The sequence below is a fragment of the Cyanistes caeruleus genome, chromosome 2, assembly GCF_971803275.1.
Source record: "Cyanistes caeruleus chromosome 2, bCyaCae1.hap1.1, whole genome shotgun sequence".
In the NCBI taxonomy this organism is placed as follows: Eukaryota; Metazoa; Chordata; class Aves; order Passeriformes; family Paridae; genus Cyanistes; species Cyanistes caeruleus.
Genome location: NC_141702.1, coordinates 114,789,997 through 114,809,704, shown reverse-complemented (window position 1 = coordinate 114,809,704; position 19,708 = coordinate 114,789,997). Strand labels below are relative to the sequence as shown.

At 39.6% G+C, this 19,708-nt stretch overlaps 1 protein-coding gene across 9 annotated transcripts in view; it reads left to right on the top strand.

Annotated features, from left to right (window-relative positions):
• MACROD2 (mono-ADP ribosylhydrolase 2) overlaps window positions 1–19,708 on the top strand; it is an 846,953-nt gene that overhangs the window by 20,011 nt on the left and 807,234 nt on the right. For all 9 annotated transcript variants that reach the window (XM_086879293.1, XM_086879291.1, XM_086879294.1 and 6 more), the window contains one exon: window positions 865–972. In XM_086879293.1, coding sequence (XP_086735419.1) covers window positions 865–972 — 108 coding nt within the window. The remainder of the gene's footprint in view (window positions 1–864; window positions 973–19,708) is intronic.

Here is a 19,708-nt window from a genome sequence, read left to right as displayed (position 1 = left end):
TGACCAATAGATGAAGCTTCTTGAGACTTGTGTTGGAAAGAATTAAAAAAAAGTAATAGCAAAAGTTAATTTAATAATCTTCTCTTCTCGGTTCATTTCTGGTGATGTGCAGTGTCTAACTTGGTGGAGCTTTGGGCAGTATGTTTGTGCAAGGGTTTGAGGTAACTGCGAAGTTCTATAGACTGAATTGGATATAAATGATTTGGTGATGCAAAATCTCAAGTGTTTACAGGAATAAGGGACCTATGGTAACATTATTTAGTAACAAATCTGTTGCAAGCTAGTATATGTTGTCTTCACCACCTGTCTCATCCTAGTTGAGCAATTTAAGGTGACAAAGTTCCAAGTTTAAAATTTGCATGGATTTTTTTTCAGGCTTGTCTGGCTACATGTCTTCAGAAGCTGGTCTCTGAATTCTGGGGCTGTTGACAAATGGTGTGCTTTGTGTATTTTTGTACTCACTTGGTATAGTTCTGGATTGCAGAAATTATTACTCTGGTTAGGAGGGTAATCTTAATTTCTCTGTTTTTGCAATTTACACTCTTGTGATTACCAAATAAAATTACTTGGTGGATCTCACTCAAAAAATACGTATATTTCTACAGTTTTGTAACCAAATGGTATGTGGATAAGGATTCAGTGATTCCTCCTAGCTTCTATTTGGGAACAAGTTGCAAGGAAGCAGCTTGATGTTAGGGCAGTGCTGGTGTCTCTGTGGGTTACCGGTGCCCTCTCGAGGTGAAACTGAAAGATGCTGCAGTCTGACAGCAGTAGTGTCACTGGATTGCTGCCTGTTCAGGGCTTGTAAATAATTACCTCGGACCCACACTTATAGCCTGGTCTTTCTGCTTTCTTGTTCTGTAGGTGAAAACACTAAAGAAGATCTGCAAGGGAAGAAAAGTCTGAGTGAGAAAGTTTCTCTCTATAGAGGTGACATTACGCTGCTTGAGGTTGATGCCATCGTTAATGCTGGTAGGTGGTTAAATATTTTATGTAGCTATGCCTTGAAAATTCTTTATAGCTCCATGGTACAAGTGTGAACTCTGAAAACTTGCCTAAAACTGGTGCATCCTGTGGAAATCAGTTGAAAAATGGCTTTTCCCCCAGTTCCTTCATATTGTATCTGTTCATCCTGTGTGCATTTACTGTGGCAGAGTTTATTGTGAAACTTTAATAGCATGGTTGCCATGAAAAAAGTAATGATCTTATGTCCATGTTTTGGCTGAACTTGGTTAGCTGAGACTTCACACTTTGCATTGTAGAAGGCTCATTTTTGTTACTAAGCTAATACAGTACATTCCAGTCTGCTTTTATAAATCAAGCCACTAGTGGGCTAGGTAGTGTGAGAACTTCAACAACAAGGGGATAGGAAAACAGAATTTGGTTTATGTGGTTTTCATATTTGCTTTCTTGTTGGGAGATTGTATTTTTCAAGTTTTTGGCCATGATCTACAGAGTTTTACATGTTTTAGTACCTCTTTGTGCTTAGTGATCGTGTCCTATGTGTGCAGCCGAGGTGAAGAACTGTGTGTACATCTTGTGACAAAAAGAGGGAAATGCCTGTGCAATTAATTACTTAATTAGTGTATTAGTAATTCAGTGTTTTGACAAAAAAACAATGGGAAAGTTTACCCCTGTGCACATGCCCATAGCAAAATCTTGCCTGCACTCTCCACTCCAAAAAGAGTGTGTGGTTTGTGTGTCCTGAGGCTGAAATTTTTTTCCCTCCTAGTATTTGAGTGGCATTGATTAACTGATTAATTTTCAAGAAATAATTTTGGTGGTATTCATTTTTTGGAAGGAAATGTGCTGTGGTATCTTCTCCGTGATGGAATAAAGTTCAGAGGTTGTAAAAGGGTTGTAATGGCCAAAATTGATGTGTTTGCTTATCAGAGGAAAATGCTGTGTGGAGCTACTGCTTCTTATGTCTGTGAAGAGCACAGGAATGTTTGCTCACACAGTGTAGAGGCTAGTGAACAGACTCCCTTGGACTGTTTGATTGTGTGACATACCACTTTACTGGTGGGCATCTGCTAATGGGTTTTGGGAAGTGCAGATGAAATCCACAGCCCTTTCAAAATCCATTTTTGCATTCCAAGTACTAAGGCTGGTATTCCCAGACAAAAAAAAATAATCTATCTTCTAGTTTACTGATGCACAAAAGCCTTCCTAAATAACAAGCAGTACAGTAGCATCCATGTAACATGATTCTCTCCTCACTGTGTTGACAAGGCCTATGAAGCTTTAATATTTTTTCTCATTCTTTTTTTAAGATGATTTTTCCAGTACTGCTTTTGCTGACTTCCTTACTTTATTGCTTTCCAGTAAGTCAATATTAGCATACTTCTCTCCATTTATATTTAGCTTCTCTTTGTTCACAGGCCTCCCTTGAATTACAAACTGGAACTAGTTATGGATTAGCTTTAAAACAGGAATACTTCACTTTGCTTAGTTTAAATCCCCCTTTCATTTTCCTGAAAGGTCCAAAAAACCTATATCCCATGCTACAAATGATATTATCTGCCTATAAACTTATTATCTGCCTGCCATCCTGGTAAGAAATGCATCTCTCTGAGGAGAAAAATAAAATAAAATCAAAATGCAATTTTGAGAAAAGGTTTAAGGACCACTCAAAACAGACTGAGGCTGAAAGTCCTAAAGGGGGACATAACACTCTGAAAGTATCTAGAAAGCTTTTGGCAAAAGTTACTGGCTTAAAGGGAGATTCAGATTAGATGTTGGCAAAGCTGTTTACTGAAAGGAACATGTTTATACACTGGTACTTTGGTGTATCAGACTGACACAGCAGTCCTAGGGCCAGGGGATTAGTACAGGTGGATTTTTAGCATTCTTCTAACTCTTTTGTAACCTTCTGTAGTTCTTAAAGGACATAATATGTTAACTATTATGAGATATTAATAAGTTTAGAATAAAATGCTAACCTACAGTTACTTTGGAAAAACCATATGCTCTCTATGTGTCAGTGCAGTAATTAAGTCTAAGCCTTTGATTTGCTCATGGTTTTAGTGTTACTTTGTTAACCTTTCAAACTGTGGAGGATGGCTGGAAAGCTACATGAGGAAGGTGTTTTGATTCAAGATTCATATTATTTATGCAAAACATCTGCTGAGCTGAGATTCTTTTTAAATCCAACAGTTTGAGTGAAATTGTAGTGTCTCTAAGTATCTAAACACATGTTTCTGCACCATATAATGCTTTTGCAAAGAGCTGTTTTTTCTTCTGCATCTGAAGTTATCTGAACCTCAAAGACCTGAGGCTTTGAGGTACTGAGCCACTGTACCAATTTCTGTGTGTAAGTTGAATAAAATGCAGCCTGTTGAATATGGAACAGAAGGTAAGTTTTTTGGATGTAAATCTGTGCAAGTTCTTTTTATACTTAATGTCTTTTGACTACCCCAAATGTTAATGATTGACTCCCTCCTATCTGTTGCAAGCCATGGGTTAGGAAGGGAGGAAGAGACCCTTGAGAGGCTTTCTCTCTGAGTTTAGATACTCCATTAACTTTCTCCTGTAATAAATAGTTTAAAATACAGCAAGTTCTATCCAAGTCAAAGCCACAGTAAGATACAGGTTGAACATTTGCATTGACTTAAGTGAAGAACTAAATATGGTTGAAGTAAAGGGAATGGTCTAGCAAATTCTGGGGCTGTGGAGGGGTTCCAGGTGTTTCAGATTGTCTCCAGATTTGGACACAGACATATTGGCAAAATAAAATGTGTATTCTCAAATATGTAAGGAGGAAATGAGATATAAATTAATATAAATGGTGATCTTCTGTAGCTAAATATCAGGGTATCACAGATGAACACTGCTGCAAAAGGATCCCTTTTTGTCCTAGACTTTTAGTAGACAGACTGAATGTTGCTTACTTTCCAAAAATACTTTACGTGCAGTTTGTGTCTTTGCTCATTTTCAGAAGAACCACATCAAAACAGCCTCTTTGAAACCATTCAAAATTAGAGTGAGGATCTGAGATGCATTGTGAGAGAGAAAGGAGCTGAGAAAAGGAGCTGATGTGCCATTTTGCTAAAATTGATGTCAATTACCTACCCCTGTAAAATGTCTTTTCCTTACACAATGGTTTCCTAAAACTTCCTTACTACTGATTGCATTGCAGACAGGTATCAGTTTAACTTGATATTTTGCTTAAGGTGTTCTTTTATGCTGTTTCCTTCACACATTGCTTTAAAGGATTGAGGTAAGACTTGTATGAAAATCTTATTTTTACTGCTATATCCTTCTCTGCGCTTTGTTACTACACTAAGAATGTAAACAGGCTCTCCTTGAGGCATGTGCTTACTGCATTAATCTGTGCTGACTGGCCTTTTTAACAGATTAAATGCTCCTGGATGTCACTTCATCCTGATGCCAAAAGTGCTTCAAGCACTTGGAAGCCAGATAACCACAATTAGCCAACATCTGAATAAATCATCAGAACGGAGCTTGGAGGGGGTGCGGTATGTCTCTGTCTAGGGAGGGGACAGAGGGGCCATTTAGTCCCTCTGGCAATTCCAAATACAGAAATAAGCAGTAGAAGCCTGAGTAAGGTTTGAAAAACAATTTCTTCCATATTTATAGTATCAACTAGGCAGCAGAGGACTACATTTCCTCTGTGTTTTTAATAAGGAAAGCTGTGTTGCTATTTATGTCATGTGCAGTAACTATCTGAAGTAGGTACAGGAGTGGCAGTTTGGGAGTGGGTGTGATGGGGATGTCTGTGTACCTCATGCACCTAAAGCAGCAGTTCATCACTACTGACCTCAGGTGTTCATGCACTTCCTACCTGTTAATAAATCTTACTGTCCAGTTATAAGATAAGGAGGCATGTACTCATATGCTTCTGAGGGAGTTTTTACTAGCAGGAAGAACAACGGGAAACCATTATGTCAAGGGAAAAAAGAATTCTCCTTATTTTTATCTGGTAGGGAGGAGGAGGATGAAGACTTGCAGAACATTAGAAGAGATAGTATTTCTTCTTATCTTTGAATAATATTCTTGGTATCAGTACCAAGTATGGTATGAGAACAGAGTATGGTACTGAGAACAGAAAGCTTTAATCTTCAGGAAAAAGGAAGATGTTCATGTCTGTTCAGTTAGGTATTTCTGGTACTGTTAGTGTGTACTATTGTGTCTAAGTTTGCAATTAGAGACTTGCTACAGTTATAGCAACTAGGTGTCTCCCTTTAAACTGTATTTGAATGCTGGAATAATTTCTAATACGCAAAAATTCAGGGAAGGAACTCAATTTTAAAAATTAATATCTTTGTGAGAAAACAAACATGATATAAAATCTTCCTCTGATAAAGAGAGAAAAGAGTTGGTGACTAACATATGTAAACAACTCCTTATGTTCTGTTTTTACTAACCCCTGATGCTGGAATTCAGTTTCTGAGCCTCACATTGCTCAAGAAGAGGTTTCCTCTACAGGAAACCACCTACCTGTGTGCAGTGAGTTGCCTGAGCTGGGAATGCTGGTTTGGCAGGCACTGGTTGTCCAGCTTCCTTGGTGCAGTGTGCAGGGCCAGCCGAGAGAAGGTGCATGGAGATGATTGTCTCCTGGTTGCTTTAAGAGGCAGAGTTGTTTCCAGAGAGAGAATTACAGCTGAGTTTAAAAAAAAATAAAAATTAAGAGTTTGGAATGCTTGTCCTGCCGTGCCTCCCTGTCCTGGTACTGAATGTTATGTGGAACTGAGAAATCTTCAGTTTTAAATACCCTGTGTTTGCTTGTTGCAGGACTGATTTTCACTGGAGCCTTGGCATTAATCAATTTATAGGATGAAATAGATAATTTAACATTGAATCTCACCTTTTGTAGTGAAATATGCCTTTCTTCCCTCAGGCTTCTGGCTTCACAACCATGTTTCAGTACTTCTGTGTCCCAGCCATTTCTGTATCCAGCTTTTTTTATCTGGAGATAGCAACATATTTTCTTCCAGATTCATCATTTCCTGGCCTTGACCTTGAATATGGCTGTTTGACTTAATGAAGTGTCCCTTTTTTTCTCAAGCTCAAAATTGCACATCAAAGTAGAAGAGCTATGTATTGATACTGGGAGCTGAATATATTATCAGTGAATTACGCTTATACAAGTGTGTAAGTATAGATAGGGACTAGACTCTGTCTTTCCACACAAACAGCTCGTTAATGTGCAATCAGTCACTGCAGTTGCCTTGAACTTGGTGCTTAATGAACAGGTGGGGAAAAAGGATGGATTCTAATCTGGAACAGATCTGACATCAGGCAATTTCACTGATTGCTAATCCATTTCATTTGGCAACTTAATTTATCACACAGAATTTTCATCTTGTAACTTCTGAAGTAGAAATTACTTCAGAAGTGGCTTGTCTGAATATTATGAAGGTATTTGAGTCAGTCACGGAGCCTGATCCGGTATTGTGTGTATACTTATTCTCTCCCCCTTTTTATTTTACAGTGACCAGTAATTCTTACTCTGGAGCTCATTTGAAATTCTTCAATAATTTGCTATGAAAATAAGTCACTTAAATGTTCCTTCTATTGAATATGGAAGAAACAAAATGTAAAATCTGCCCTTAAGTTGCTTATAGCATTTCAACATGGGATTTTTACATTTATTAGTATTGATTTTTGTGGGGTTTTTATTTTCATTATTTTTTTCAGTTGAGCTAAACGTAAATGGTTGATTATACTGGAGCTTCTTAGTGAGTTTGCCGTCTGCTAGAATGTTTTGTAAACATACTTGACATGTTTTATCTCCAGTGTACAGATAGGAAAATGGAAAACTCGTATTGAAATCTCTTGCATGGAGGCATCTGGCATCTGCCTATGTAACTTTCACTGTTGTAATTTCCTCTAGGAATAGGACCAATATCGCTAACTGATTGTTGTTAATTTGGTTTTCATCTTTACTGTGAGCAAACTGTGGTGTTAATCAAAGGTTTCTCAAGTTAATTTACAGTTGGTACAATTACTCTTGTGTGTAAAACCCCAGACTAATTTATATATAGTCCTCACTTACTCATCAGGAAAGTCAATGTTAATAGTTGAGGGAATCGGTCATGCTCAACTGTGACATCTGTGAGTGAGTTTATTACTGCTTTCTGTGGAAAATGCTTTAAGCTTGGCTGGTGAGCAGTAAATGTAGTTAAACTTGCCCTCTGCTTTTGGTCTAATTTCATTTCAATGCTGTTCCTCCCTGTAGTGTAATATTCATATTGGATGAAAAGTCTGTGTATAGTGACAGTGTTCAAGAGAATGAAATGGAAGGCAAGTACTGCTGGAGGTGTGGTTTAATTTAGGTGGTGAACTGTAGCTGCTGCCTCAGTCAAACACCATTTGGTGTAACCACACAGCCAAGGCTTGTGACTGAGGAGGCTCACTCAGAATTGCCCTGCAGAAAGGATGGTTGCAATGGCACTTTGGAAAGATCTCAGGTATAATCAGTATAACTCCAAACTTAAGCATTAAAAAAAGAAAGGTTTGGCAGTGCTGCAGACATGTATCAGGGAAGTACTTTGTTCCTTGTTCTGGGGTGCTGTGGAAGGGGAAATGAATTGTGGTGGAATGTTTTCTTGCTGGTATTCCACCAGTGTGCTCACAGCCATCTCATGTGGCTAACGGAGACGGCTTCTGGGTGGAAATGTGCCTCAGACACCCGGACGTTATCCTGCCACATTGTGTGTGGTGCCAGGGAGCCGAGAGCCTTGGGTGGTGGAATGGAGGCCTAAACCTGGCATGACTCAAGGAGAGCTTTGCCACTCAACCTGCCATATGGCCAGGCACTGCATCTTAATGATAATCAAGGGATGATTTCAAGCAGTGGGATGTGAGTGTTCAGTGTCTTACTGAGAAGCCATAAAAAAAGCCAGGAGAGAAGGAAATGTACTTTTCACTGGAACAATGCATTCAAAAGGCTCCTTAAACTAACAGATCGTGGGCTGAGGCACCAGACACGGATGCTGAGGTTCAGAGCTAAGCTTTTTGACTTTCCATGTTATTCTGTGCTCCCACAGAAGTCTGGGTGGAATGAGAGGAGTGTGTATGATCCTTAAGTATCTGATACCTAGCTATCGAATAGGGTTTCCCTAGAAAAGTTGTGGATGCCCCATCCCTGGAAATGTTCAAGGTCAGATAGAAGCAACCTGGGTTAATGAAACATGTCCCTGCTCATGGCGAGGAGGGGTTGAACTAGATGATCTTTGATGGTTCCTTCCAAAATGGGCCATTTTGTGATTCTAGGAAATACCCTGACACAAAGTTAATGGCCGGCTCTCTCCTCTGACAGGATTCAACATAGTTTGTGTTCTGAAAATCTGATATAAAATGGGCAAGGTGGTTGTTTTAGTAGCCTTATCTAACCTGATGGCCTATGGTAGCTGGATTTATTTACAAGTCTGTTTTCAGTGGTGATGCTTTCAGGACAGTGTTTTACCTAGACCAATGTGTTCTCCTTATTTCTTTGTGCATCAGTTGTTAAACCCATTTATTATCTCTTACCCCAATGTGATTATTGATCCTTCATGCCATGGTTACCCTGAGCCTTTTTCGTGTGTGCTTCTTCTAGAGAAAACTAGCAGTATACAAGCAAAACCCCCACGAAGTTGTATTTCTTCACAAGTCCGTGACTTCCCTCAGTTGGGAAGCACGAGGTGGTGTGGGATGCTGTGAATCCTTTCTGACAGCAGGTGGCAATAGTGCCCCTGTTATCGTATAACCACTTTTAGGCCTGCGTACCTTAATTTTCCTGGACATAAAATCGGTGATGACTTAAGCAGAGGAAACAAAACGCGTGTATTTGAGGCGTGCTTGTTGGATAGGCCATCGATACAGCTCGTGCTTATTAAATGCCGACTCCATTTCATTATGTGTGTTCAGTGTGTTTGAAATAGAACAGGAGACAGGCGCGGTTTGGAAGAACTGTAAGCATCTGTTTTACTTCATAGAGGAAAATATTTTGGAGAGACCTTGCTATCAGCCTGTCTTATCATACATTTGACAGTGCAGCTGTCATCTTTACTGTGCTGATGGAGCAGAGTGGTGTAAGAAACTACTCAAGGTCGTCTTGAACAATTATGCATCGTTTCATAATATTAAATCCACTTTTAATCAGGACTTGTGGGGGATTATCTAAAGGATTGTGGGTTTTTTAAGCCGATAGTTGCACCAGTGTGTTCTCAGTCAAGATAGACGTGCAACATTGTGGGTTTTTTTCAAGCTTTTGCATGTTAAAAAACCCACACCAGTCAAGTAATTTCCAAATGCTGGGGCACAAAAGAGAAGACTTCTTTGAGGTCTCCTCTCTCTACTTACAAAATATTTTCGGTGAGAGGTCAGCTGGTAGGCTGAGACGATCCCTGTACTGTTAATGTTGCCCCCCAGTCTCCTCTGTCCAGATGTATGTTTGTTCTTTCCTCCCTTTCTGTTTCTAGCCATGGAGTTGTTCTGGCTTTGCACAGATCAACACTGTCTCAGTCACTGTAAGTAGTACAGTAAGGTCAGCATGGGAATTAGCATTTCTGCGTGTATTGTAATCTCGTTAAATATATGCAGTTAAGTATTGAATAGGGGAAGGTCTGCTTTGATTGGAGCAAGTAAGCTTTAGGTTTATCTTATCTAATTTGCTATATGCAGAAAATGGGATAAAAAAGCAGTAGTCAGAGTTGATGTTCAAAACTGCTGTCGTGCAGCTGGCTGACCCTGTCTGTCTCCCCTGCCTTCTCAGGCAGGAGGAGTTGCTATTGCTTAATTCTCTTAGCTGCTGAGTCTTCCACCCTTTGCTAGCATTTAGGGTTTGCCTAGTGCTTTGCCATTTGCTGCAGGTCTTGGAAATGTTAGTCCCTTGAAATACAGCTTCCATTACTTGTTAAATAAATAATTATGGACTGTGAAATGCAGTTTAGGTTTTGTTTTGACCTATGACTGTTAGCAACTGATTTTCTGAGAAAAGAAAAACATTTCTGTTTGTAAAAACACAAGTTGCTTTCTTTAGGAATTCAGAATGCCTCTCACTTAGAAAATAGTCTTAAGGGTACAGCCTGGCTTTAAAAATCTGGGCTCCAAACTCCTTTGTGTGACCTGCTGTCACAGTCATAAAAATTAGTAATGGCAGCTAAATACATCAAAGGTCGGTGGAAGCTTGTGAAAGCGGTATTTGCTTGTTAATCCAAGCACAATGACAAGTGTGTTTGTATCGTGTGCAAGGAGTAGTCACTTGCATGTTAACATACCGTTGTTCAAAGTTGTTTGGATGTGTTTGGGAATTGGTTTAATTACAGTATTGGAGGTGCTGCAAGGCCCTGTGCTTTCCTCACAGCAGTGGGGTGATGAGCTGCTGCTGCTCCCGGACTTCTTCCCTTCACTCTGGGGGGACAGGAACATTCAAGGTTCGGCTTAGTATCTCCTGCCTGGATTGTCACTTGCACAATATGTGTGAATGGCCAAGAGGAGACGTGGGTGGTCCTGTTCCTTCCGCCCTCGGGTATCCTGTCCCTAACACGTTCCTCCTGGCTGCAGAGGAGCTATTTGGAGCTGTGCAGCTTCTCGCCTGAGCTGTGCCCGAGGGCCGGCCGTCTCATGAAGAAAAAAATGACTTGGCTCTTACGGGAGCGATGTTGTAATGGCCCTTGTTCTCAGATGGTTTCACCAGCGAAGCCTTGAAGCCTGGGGCTTTCGTTGTCTATTGTGTCTGAGTAGTTGAAACTTGTGGGAAAAACACTGATTTGGAGAACTTTTTAGGATTATTACTCCTTCTCTCTTTTATCACTCGCGTGTCTGTGCCGCAGTAACTTTAATCCGGTGTGCAACATGAATCACTGAAATATGTCTCAGTAGCACCTTCATTTTATGCTTGAAAGCTGGTTTCTGTCGAGTAATAAATAGAAATAGTTAATATCTGGCATGCCTAGTTGTGGGCTGCCTCAAAAAGATGGTTCTGTCAGCTATATTTGATTTGTATTTAGAATGTTTTGCATTGCAAATCCATGTTAGAAATGCTTTTTAAATTTAAAGTGTGAACCATATTGCTTCTTCAAGGGAACTGTACTCTTGTGTCATGTGAAATAACTTTTTATGTAAGAAAGAGGTAGTATTGCTTTCAACTCTATCAAACCAGGTTATAGAGGAATGTAAGTCTTCCCTGTGACTTGATATGCCAGATAATAGTAACTGGCAACCCATTCCTGCTACGTTTCTAAGAATTTGTGGTATACAGGCTATTCCAGAGGGACTCTCTTTTCTCATCCTATCAGTTTCAGTCCGCTTTGAAGGGATTATGTTGACCAATGTGGTCCAGGACACTAGACTAGTTCTGAATTTCTACAAATCTGAGTGATTTCATTACTCTTTCTGAAATGAAAATCAAATTTTAGAATGATTTTCAAAATAGTCAGTCAGTGAGGACTGGTGCATTTTACCTGCAGAGTTCACCAACCCAGGGAAGCTGAGAGAGAGAAAAAGCTGAGAGAATTTATTAATGACAGCTTATTTCTTAGGTTCTATAACAATTTTCATTTTAGGTTGTCCACTACCTTAAAAAATAAAACAACTAAATCAACCTTGGGGGAGGGGTAGACCAGGGCAAATGCTTACTTCTTGGTTTTCTATGATTTCTTGGATGAAGGTCTCTCTGAGTGCTGGAGGCCAGACAATTTTTGCAGAGTTTTGCCAACCAGCAGTTCTTGCTTTGGCCATGGTTCAACTAATTATAGCCCCCCTCTCCCACTAGATAACAAACACAGCATTTCAGAGAGCTGAGTGATCAGTATTAGGGCTGTTTCACCACCAAGAGTGATTTTTCTATCACTCACTTCCCCCTCCCTTCTGATATAAAAGAACCTGCTTAGGAGACCCAAACGTGGAGTTTTGGCAGGGCTTACAGCCCAAAGGCTCTTTAGGTCAGGAGTTTACAGCTTGAGAGGCTGCAACTCTAGTTCAGACTAGTCCCCACCACCAGTAATAGGTGAGATTAAAACACAAACTGTCTCTTAAATCTGAAGTGAATCAGTGACCGATGGACAGGTCAAAGGGGTGTTTTTATTTAGGTGGGAGTACTTATCTCTATAGCTCTTATCAAAGACCCAGAAAAAGATTTTGGGCTCCCTACTTTTTTCTTAGTGCCCATGTCCCAGGAGCTGAGTTACATGTGGCTTCTCCTCTTCTGTCATGCTGGCACTGTCAGACTGAAACCAGGAGTCAGAAAGTATAGCTTAGCTTCATCTCCGGTGCCTTCCTGTCCTGTTCTGGCCTCTAGTGCTAGCATCCAGCAGAGCTGCTTGTGTTGACTGTGGCCTCCCTTTCTGCCCTTGCTACCCTTATCAGTGGGGAGAAGGATGTGAGAGGGGAGATATACACGGTATTGTCTCCCTCCTTAAAAAGGGCCCTGTGAGCTGTAAGTGGATGTAGCCTTGTAACTACAAATTGGTGTCTCAAATCACGACTTCCTGCCTGTGCTTTCAGCAGCCAGGGAAGCTGTGCTGATGTATTTAAAATTTCCTATTTGAGCCACTGCTAATCATCCAGGAAAGCCAGGTTTTGTTCTTTTCGGCGGCCTCTTTTAGAGAGCCAAGGCTGTTGTGCTTTGCCTGAGGGTGAGAGTGAGATGGATGGCACTTTGGTGTCTCTGCTACAGACACCGTGCCTCAGGAGTCTCCCTGGAGCGCTGCTGGAGTCACTTCATATTTCATAATTCCTTGCTGACAATTAAGTCAATTTGCTGGTGCAGGCATGATGAAGCTAAGCTAGGACATGTTTCTTTTTTAGCCAAGATATGTAGTGAAAAGCTCACTCTTCTGCTTTGATTAAATTGAAAACCGAAGTATATCGTTACCTCTCCCTGGCTTGGAACGTGAATCTGATTTATCAGTGGCATTGTCGTCCTCTCTGGATTTCTTGCTCATGAATTTCTTTTCCTTTTTTCTTTTTTTTTTTTCTTTTTTCTTTTTGTTTAATGAGAGGAAGGCTCAAGGCAGGCATGCCTTGATATTTGGTGCTGAAGGTGGTAAATTATCACTCCTCAGCAAGAAAAGATACAGCTGTGAGCTGGGGCCCGTGGAACTCCAGTGGGCTTGGACTTGTTTGTGGCAGTGATGGAAGAACATTGTTTCATGATCCACAGATTTAGGAAAAGGGCACAGGCACTTTGGATCTGTGCAAACTGAGTAGTCTCTCTCTTCCCTGGTGTGGTCTCCTGAATCAAGGGATTTTATTTATTTATATTTTTTTAAAATTCCTTGGCCAAATGTAACATTCCTTCTGCTAGAAACTGTGCTTTGATTTTTCAATTTTTATTTTAAAAGTTTTTATTACCTTTGTTAAGCAACATTATCTTGCAAGTCTTGCTAAATAATGTAATTTAGAAATTGCATTTGTTCTATCTTGGGTGTAATTTTTCTCCAGTCCTGGCATGAAAATATTGTTGCAAATGTGGACTTAGTCTGGTGAGACAGAGAATGATTTAATGTTAGAAGTGGAATTTTGGGTGTTTTTTGGTTGTGGTGAAATCAGTTAATGAATTTGCTTAACTTTTTTTGCTTGTGGTTGTTATGCTATTTAGACATGGGCTCTTGTCTAGATGATGTTTATACACTTCAAGCATAGTATTTAATTTTCAATATCTGTACTGCAGCATATAATAAGTGTGTATATTTGCATTCTTTGTGTTTTGCTTAAAAAAAAAAAAATAGCTGCAGTTTTAAGTGTTTCTTCCAGACCAGCTAAAGAAACAGTCTGAACCATCAGCAGTCTGCATGGCATTGTGCAAATACAGAATATAAATCCCATATAATTAGAGAGACTGAAGAGTTTTTAGTTATGATCCTGAATTTTGATCCCTTGTCAGTGCATATAATGATTCTATGAATTCAGTGAGAAAGAAAATGTGCATATGAACATGAAATTAAATCAGTTGCTGAACAGCCCTAGGCTTTTAATTCAACTTTGGTACAAACTGGTACAGGTAACCCAGAGGGCTGGTTCTTAGCAGTATTGAGGTAAATCTATTAATACAATTTTGGTGGTACACAGGTGACTGATTTTATATTCCAGAACTTTGTTTCAATTATATATCTTCTTTGAAACGCTATTTTTTCTTTTTCTGTAGAGTGTCATAATTGACTTGCCTGCCATGTAACATGCATGCTTGTGTGAAGGTAGCTTCAAGCATGATGGGAGAAGGGAATGGCAAGAAAGCTTGTCATTGTTCATGGATTAGTATTACTGTTCTTTCATACCAGTGAAAAGTGGTGGCTCTCTTTTTTCTTTTGAACACCTTGCTGAAAGAAGGTGTTAAATGTTACTTGCTAATAGATGTAGAATTTCTATTGTCAGCTTGTGTCAACTATTTCATCTTAAGGATGGGATATGCACATCTGGTACTTCCAAAGCGTTTTTCTTCCTCCTTTGTCCAAAATACTTCCTTTTCAGAGTGTACGGATGATTCTTTTTGGTACCAACACATTATGCTTCTGAAGCTTAATACTTACATCACATGTAATAGCTTGCAAATTTAATGAAAATGCTGATTTTAAATAAGGCATTTGTGTCACTCAGAAGATTTGAGTTTAAGCGTTGAACCTGGAAGAAGCTGCACAAGTTCTTAAATTTAGTGCAGGCGTAGTCACGTTCACTTGGGAAGGATTGTTCATCCATAATTTAAGGACATATAAAAGTCTTGAAAAATGATGTGTTACAGGACTATTTCTCATTGAAGTTGGTTTTTTTTTTCCCCTGGTATTTAATAAAATGGCACTAAGTTTTGTTCTCTTTAAAAGCTGCTCTCTAATCATGTAGTTCATTATTTCAGCTTCAAAGTGTAGTCTGTACAGAGAGGCAATGAGGTGTATCCACATCTAGAAATTAAGCAATAATCATGCAGTTTAGTGTTTCAACAGGCTTTGTTCATTAGTAGGTACAATGATCCATTGTAAGTACTTGCTGTAGTCATGATGTTCTTAACAGTCTGAAACTTAAACTCTCCAAAATTATTTTTTTGAGTATATATTCCTGACTGAAGTGGTGCTACCTTGGGTACCAAATGTGTCTTGTGTAATGGTAATTGTTCTGTAAAGTCATTATGAGAAGAATGTCAGACATTGTGTGCTGGTGTGGTGTGTGTGTGCATACGTACGGGGCTTTGGATTAACCAATGATTCACGCTTGCACCGAGAACAAGAGCAACAACTCAAGACATGGCAGAATGATTGGGAAAGCTTCTTTAATTTAAGCACTTTCAAACAAATTGAAGCAAGAGAAGGAGAAACAAAGGCACACAGGGAATCACAGAGAAACACTGGGAAAAACAGAGAAATGGGAGAATTAAAACTGAAGTGCTGAAAATGAGTGGGAGAAGGAAATTTGCACTGGAATGCAGGAGGGCACATGGTGAAAAAATTCAGTGGTTTGATGGGTTTGAATTATTGAGGCTTATCTTGTCACTGAGTCCATGGAGTCACTAAGACACCACCTACAGATTATGAAGATTTGTCAGTAAAACCATAGGATATGAAAAGAATTTTGCTTTAATTTGAGAAGATGAGGGAATGATGGGCTAAAGGTGTGAGTGGGAAAGGGCCACTTGACCAAGGTGTTGTGAGTTGGGACTGTAGTTATATTTGGAAGCTTCTCAGAAATTGAAATGAGTAATACTTTACTCTGAATGAGAGAGGTCTGTCTGTGTGCTTGAACTCTAGGGCCTGCCAAGCCAGGGCTGTTCTGGGCAAGTGCATGGAAATGTAGAAGTCAGCCATGCTGAATTTATTTTATAATTTTTTTCTGGATTTCTTTCACTTTTCCAGCCTTAGTGAAGCAATTTGCATTGAGAGTGTATATAAATTATTTTTCTTGCTAGTGTTGTGCAAGATCACTGTAAAATTCTTAGAGGGGATGGGGAGGGAAAGAAGTCCATATTTTTAGTTATTTTTGGTATTGCAAATGGACTGTTTGTTGCAGTAGCTGAAGCACCTGTTGAAAAGCTGCTGATTTTCAGTTACATTTTACAGCCCAGCCTGCATGTGTAGCCTGAGTGTTTGTGGGGAAGTGTCCTGGTGCAGTCCTGCTGGAGCTGGGGTGCTGCTGTGGCATCTGCACACAGGCTCCACGCTGTTGTCCGCTGCACATCGGTTCTCAGCCATAGGACAAAGTGCAGAACCATAGCTCATCAATTGTTAATTATCAGTGTTTAAATCTGCCCCAAAGAAATGTCAAATTTCATAATAATCACAATTTGCCTTCACAGGACAAGAGGAGAAAACGGTTGATGGTCCCAGACCAACAGTGGTCAATCCTTTGCCTCTTAAAAAGCATCAAATGCTTTATGAATGGAGACATAGTTCAAATCGCTGCTCCTTAGATTTTTTGGGGAGCTCAGCATTGAATTTATTTAGTTTTTACTGTGGAGACTTCGGGTCACTAGAGTGTGCTGCAGTCCCAGCCCTGGGCTGGCATGAGCTCGCCCCAATGCTTTCCCTGCCACTGGGCGACTGGGAATTTTCATCACGTTGCTTTGCTGTCGCCTGGGCAACTTAAGTGAATTTCCCTGCTGTTTTCTTTGTGTTGCACCCTGCTTCCCTGGCAGTGAATGACTTGGTGTCTCATTAGCTTGGTACCTGTGTGCCCTGGGAGAGCATCTTGTTGTTAAGCATTGTATTGTCCCTATGGCCGCCTTTATTTTGCTGACTGAGGGGAGCCCATGAGAGGTTGCCACGCTGATAGCTTATAAAGAGTTTGTATCAACAGCATTTAATTAAACCATTTATAGGTGCTGTGTAGTAATGTTTATGGATTGCAGCTTTGGGGCTTTGTAGTGGTGAGTGTGGGGAAGAAAATACAGACCTTCTGCACCAGGGCTGTGTATGGAAGAACACATGGTATATTACAGAGTTTGGAAATGTATGAGTTTTATTTCCAAAAGTGTTTTAATTCAGTCTTTTTAGAATAAATATGGTCTGTTTTCTGTGTTCCTGCAAGTTATTTTTTGATAGAGAGGCACAAATTGAAAGTAGTAATTTTTTTTGACATTCAGTGTTTTTTTGCTTGCTCAGGAAAACTTTGGAAGTTGAATTCCTTTCATATTTTTGGTGAAGGCTGAGGCAGTCTGGATTTCTAGCTTGAGGACAAATCCAAAACCATAGAAATGTAATTAAAAGGTTTTTTATTACTTCTGCTGTCCTGTCTTATTTTAATTAAGTTCATCCTCTGATGAAAATTGCACTCTGAATTATAGTGGGAAATCCATAATGTTGTCTCCTCTTCTTGGATGAAGATTGTGGTTGACAATTCTCTGCAGGCAGAGTGAGTTTCTGACGTGAGAAGAGAAGCTCATCCGTGCAGGGAGCAGTTTTCACAGGGACAGGGCTAAAGTTGTGAGATTTCATACAGAAGCAAGGGACAGTTTCCCTCCATCTTAAGTATGAGATTAACCTGTGTTCCATGTAAATATGTATTTTTCAAGTTGTGATTTTCCGAAACCAAAGCCTGTTAAGAAAAAACCCTATTATATGAACATTTCTATACCTGTACATTTTGCAACTTGTTACTTAGAGCCCTGCTGGAAGGAAAACAAATGTGAGTGCAGAGTCTACCTGAGCACTCTGATACACAGCAGGATTACCCACGGTAATGGACTTGAGGCTCCTGTCAGAGTCCCCTCTTTCATGTCCCTCACAGCTCCATGTGCTGTTCCATGCTCCAGGATTCATCTTGTGACTTGTTCTGTGAAACAGGCAGACCATCTTGTGCAGTTCAACAGAGAACTCTGGGAAATGTGAATGTAGATTAAGACAGTTAGGGAAAAATATTCTGCTCAAGGGCCCCCTTTCCTGTTCTCTCCGATAACTTTGACTTCATGCAAAAATAGGCTGCCCAGCTATTTTCTGTTGAGCTTGTGGGTGAGGTGGCCAGATCAGAGCAGCTGAATCTTTAAGTGCTGTTAGTGTTTTATAGCAACGTGATAACATTATTTAATCTGGAAATAGTTATGGCTGCTAATATGTTGGGAATTTGTGCCAGATGGTCATTTCCTTGTCTAGAATGATACAAGCTAAACCTGAAAAAAACCAAACACCAACCATACAAACAGGTCTGCAGCTTCTCTGTGCATGCACTGCACAGAGCTGTTGTATCTGTGTCTTTAATTGAACATGGTGAGCATAGGTTTGGCATAGAAACTTCTGAAAAGTAAAAACTCTCTTCACAGGCCAGTATGAAATGGAGGCTTGTTGTTAATTTTTGTTTCACTAATATGAGAAATATTTTTTTTTTTACTATTTTTGAGCTATATGTTAAGGCTGTAAATTTCCTTGGAAAGCTAGCAAATGGAACATGCCTATGAAGAGATTAAAGTAATTATACTGCAATGCTCCACTAGGAACAGAGAGCAGTCTGGGATAAAATTATTTGGAGAGACGCCAGAGCCAAGTTTGGTTCCGTTTTAAGCTAAAACTAATTAAAGTTGTCAGGTCTTAGAGTGGTCAAAGGTTGCTTAGCTGCTACTTGAAATAAATGAATCTTTTCCTCAGTCAGTAATGCTAACAGCTACGTGTTTGCAGCTGTCTTATAACAAAAAAGAGCTCCAAGAACTTTATAGTTCTTGTGTGTGTGTTTCCTTTTGTGCATGTCTATTTTAGCATGTCAAATAGTATATCCTGGCCACAGTATAGAGTTTTGAGTCTTTTTGTCTGTCTGCCTTCTCCTTTGTGATTTAATTTCACTTGTGAGGAGGAATTCTTATGGAAGAAACTTCCTCAGGAAGCTGCTTTAACTCTTTCTGATTCAGAAAAGCTGCTTTGTGTCTGTAAGTTCTGTGTACTTAAAAAAGCCATACAAGACTCACGAGAACATATATGGTTTCTTTTGAATGTAAAGTCTGATAGAGTATTAGATGTCCTAAAATAATCCAGTACCCACAGGGAGCCTATTTTTTCAAGAGCATGCAGTGACAGGACAAGGTGGAATGGATTCAAACTGGAAAAGAGTAGGTTTAAATTAGATATTAGGAGAACGTTTTTTGCTGTGAGGGTGCCCCATCCTTGGAAGTGTTCAAGGCCAGGTTGGATGGGGCTCTGAGCAATGTGGTCTAGTCAAAAGTGTCCCTGCCCACAGCAAGGGGCTGAAAATAAATTATCATTAAGGTACTTTCAAATGCAAACCATTCTACGATTCTGTAACTCTAAATTTTTCAAATGTCTTTGAAAAATGTGCCAGATACAATTGATCCCAAATTCTGTTGAATGAGGAGTTATTGATGATTAGTAATGTTTCCAATAAAAACTGACATCAAAACATTCAAGTCAAATCATAATATTCTCATGGCATTTTGAAGGAGTTTATAATTCCATTCAGTAATGGGTTTTCATAAGAATCTGTATAGGGAATAACGCTATTTGTAACAAGGATACACTACCCATATGTTCCTAAAATTCAGAAATTATTTAAAAGACTGGAATTGAAGATTGTTGTTCTTTTGTTCCTCTGATGTGGTGTTAGGTGCATTACTCAAGGTTTGATCTTGGCATGTTAAAACTGAATTTCTGCCATCTTGCATTTTGCAGTTTGTAGGAGGAAAGTTTGCAAATGTGTTTTGATGTTTTACATACTCAGTTCTGGCTGCTTGACACAAATTTGGAAACTGCTTCACTTACGCACCTGTGCATGTGTGCAAGCACACATGTGTTAAAAAATATAGCCAAGCAGGTCGTTCCTTCATGCTTTTCTTATG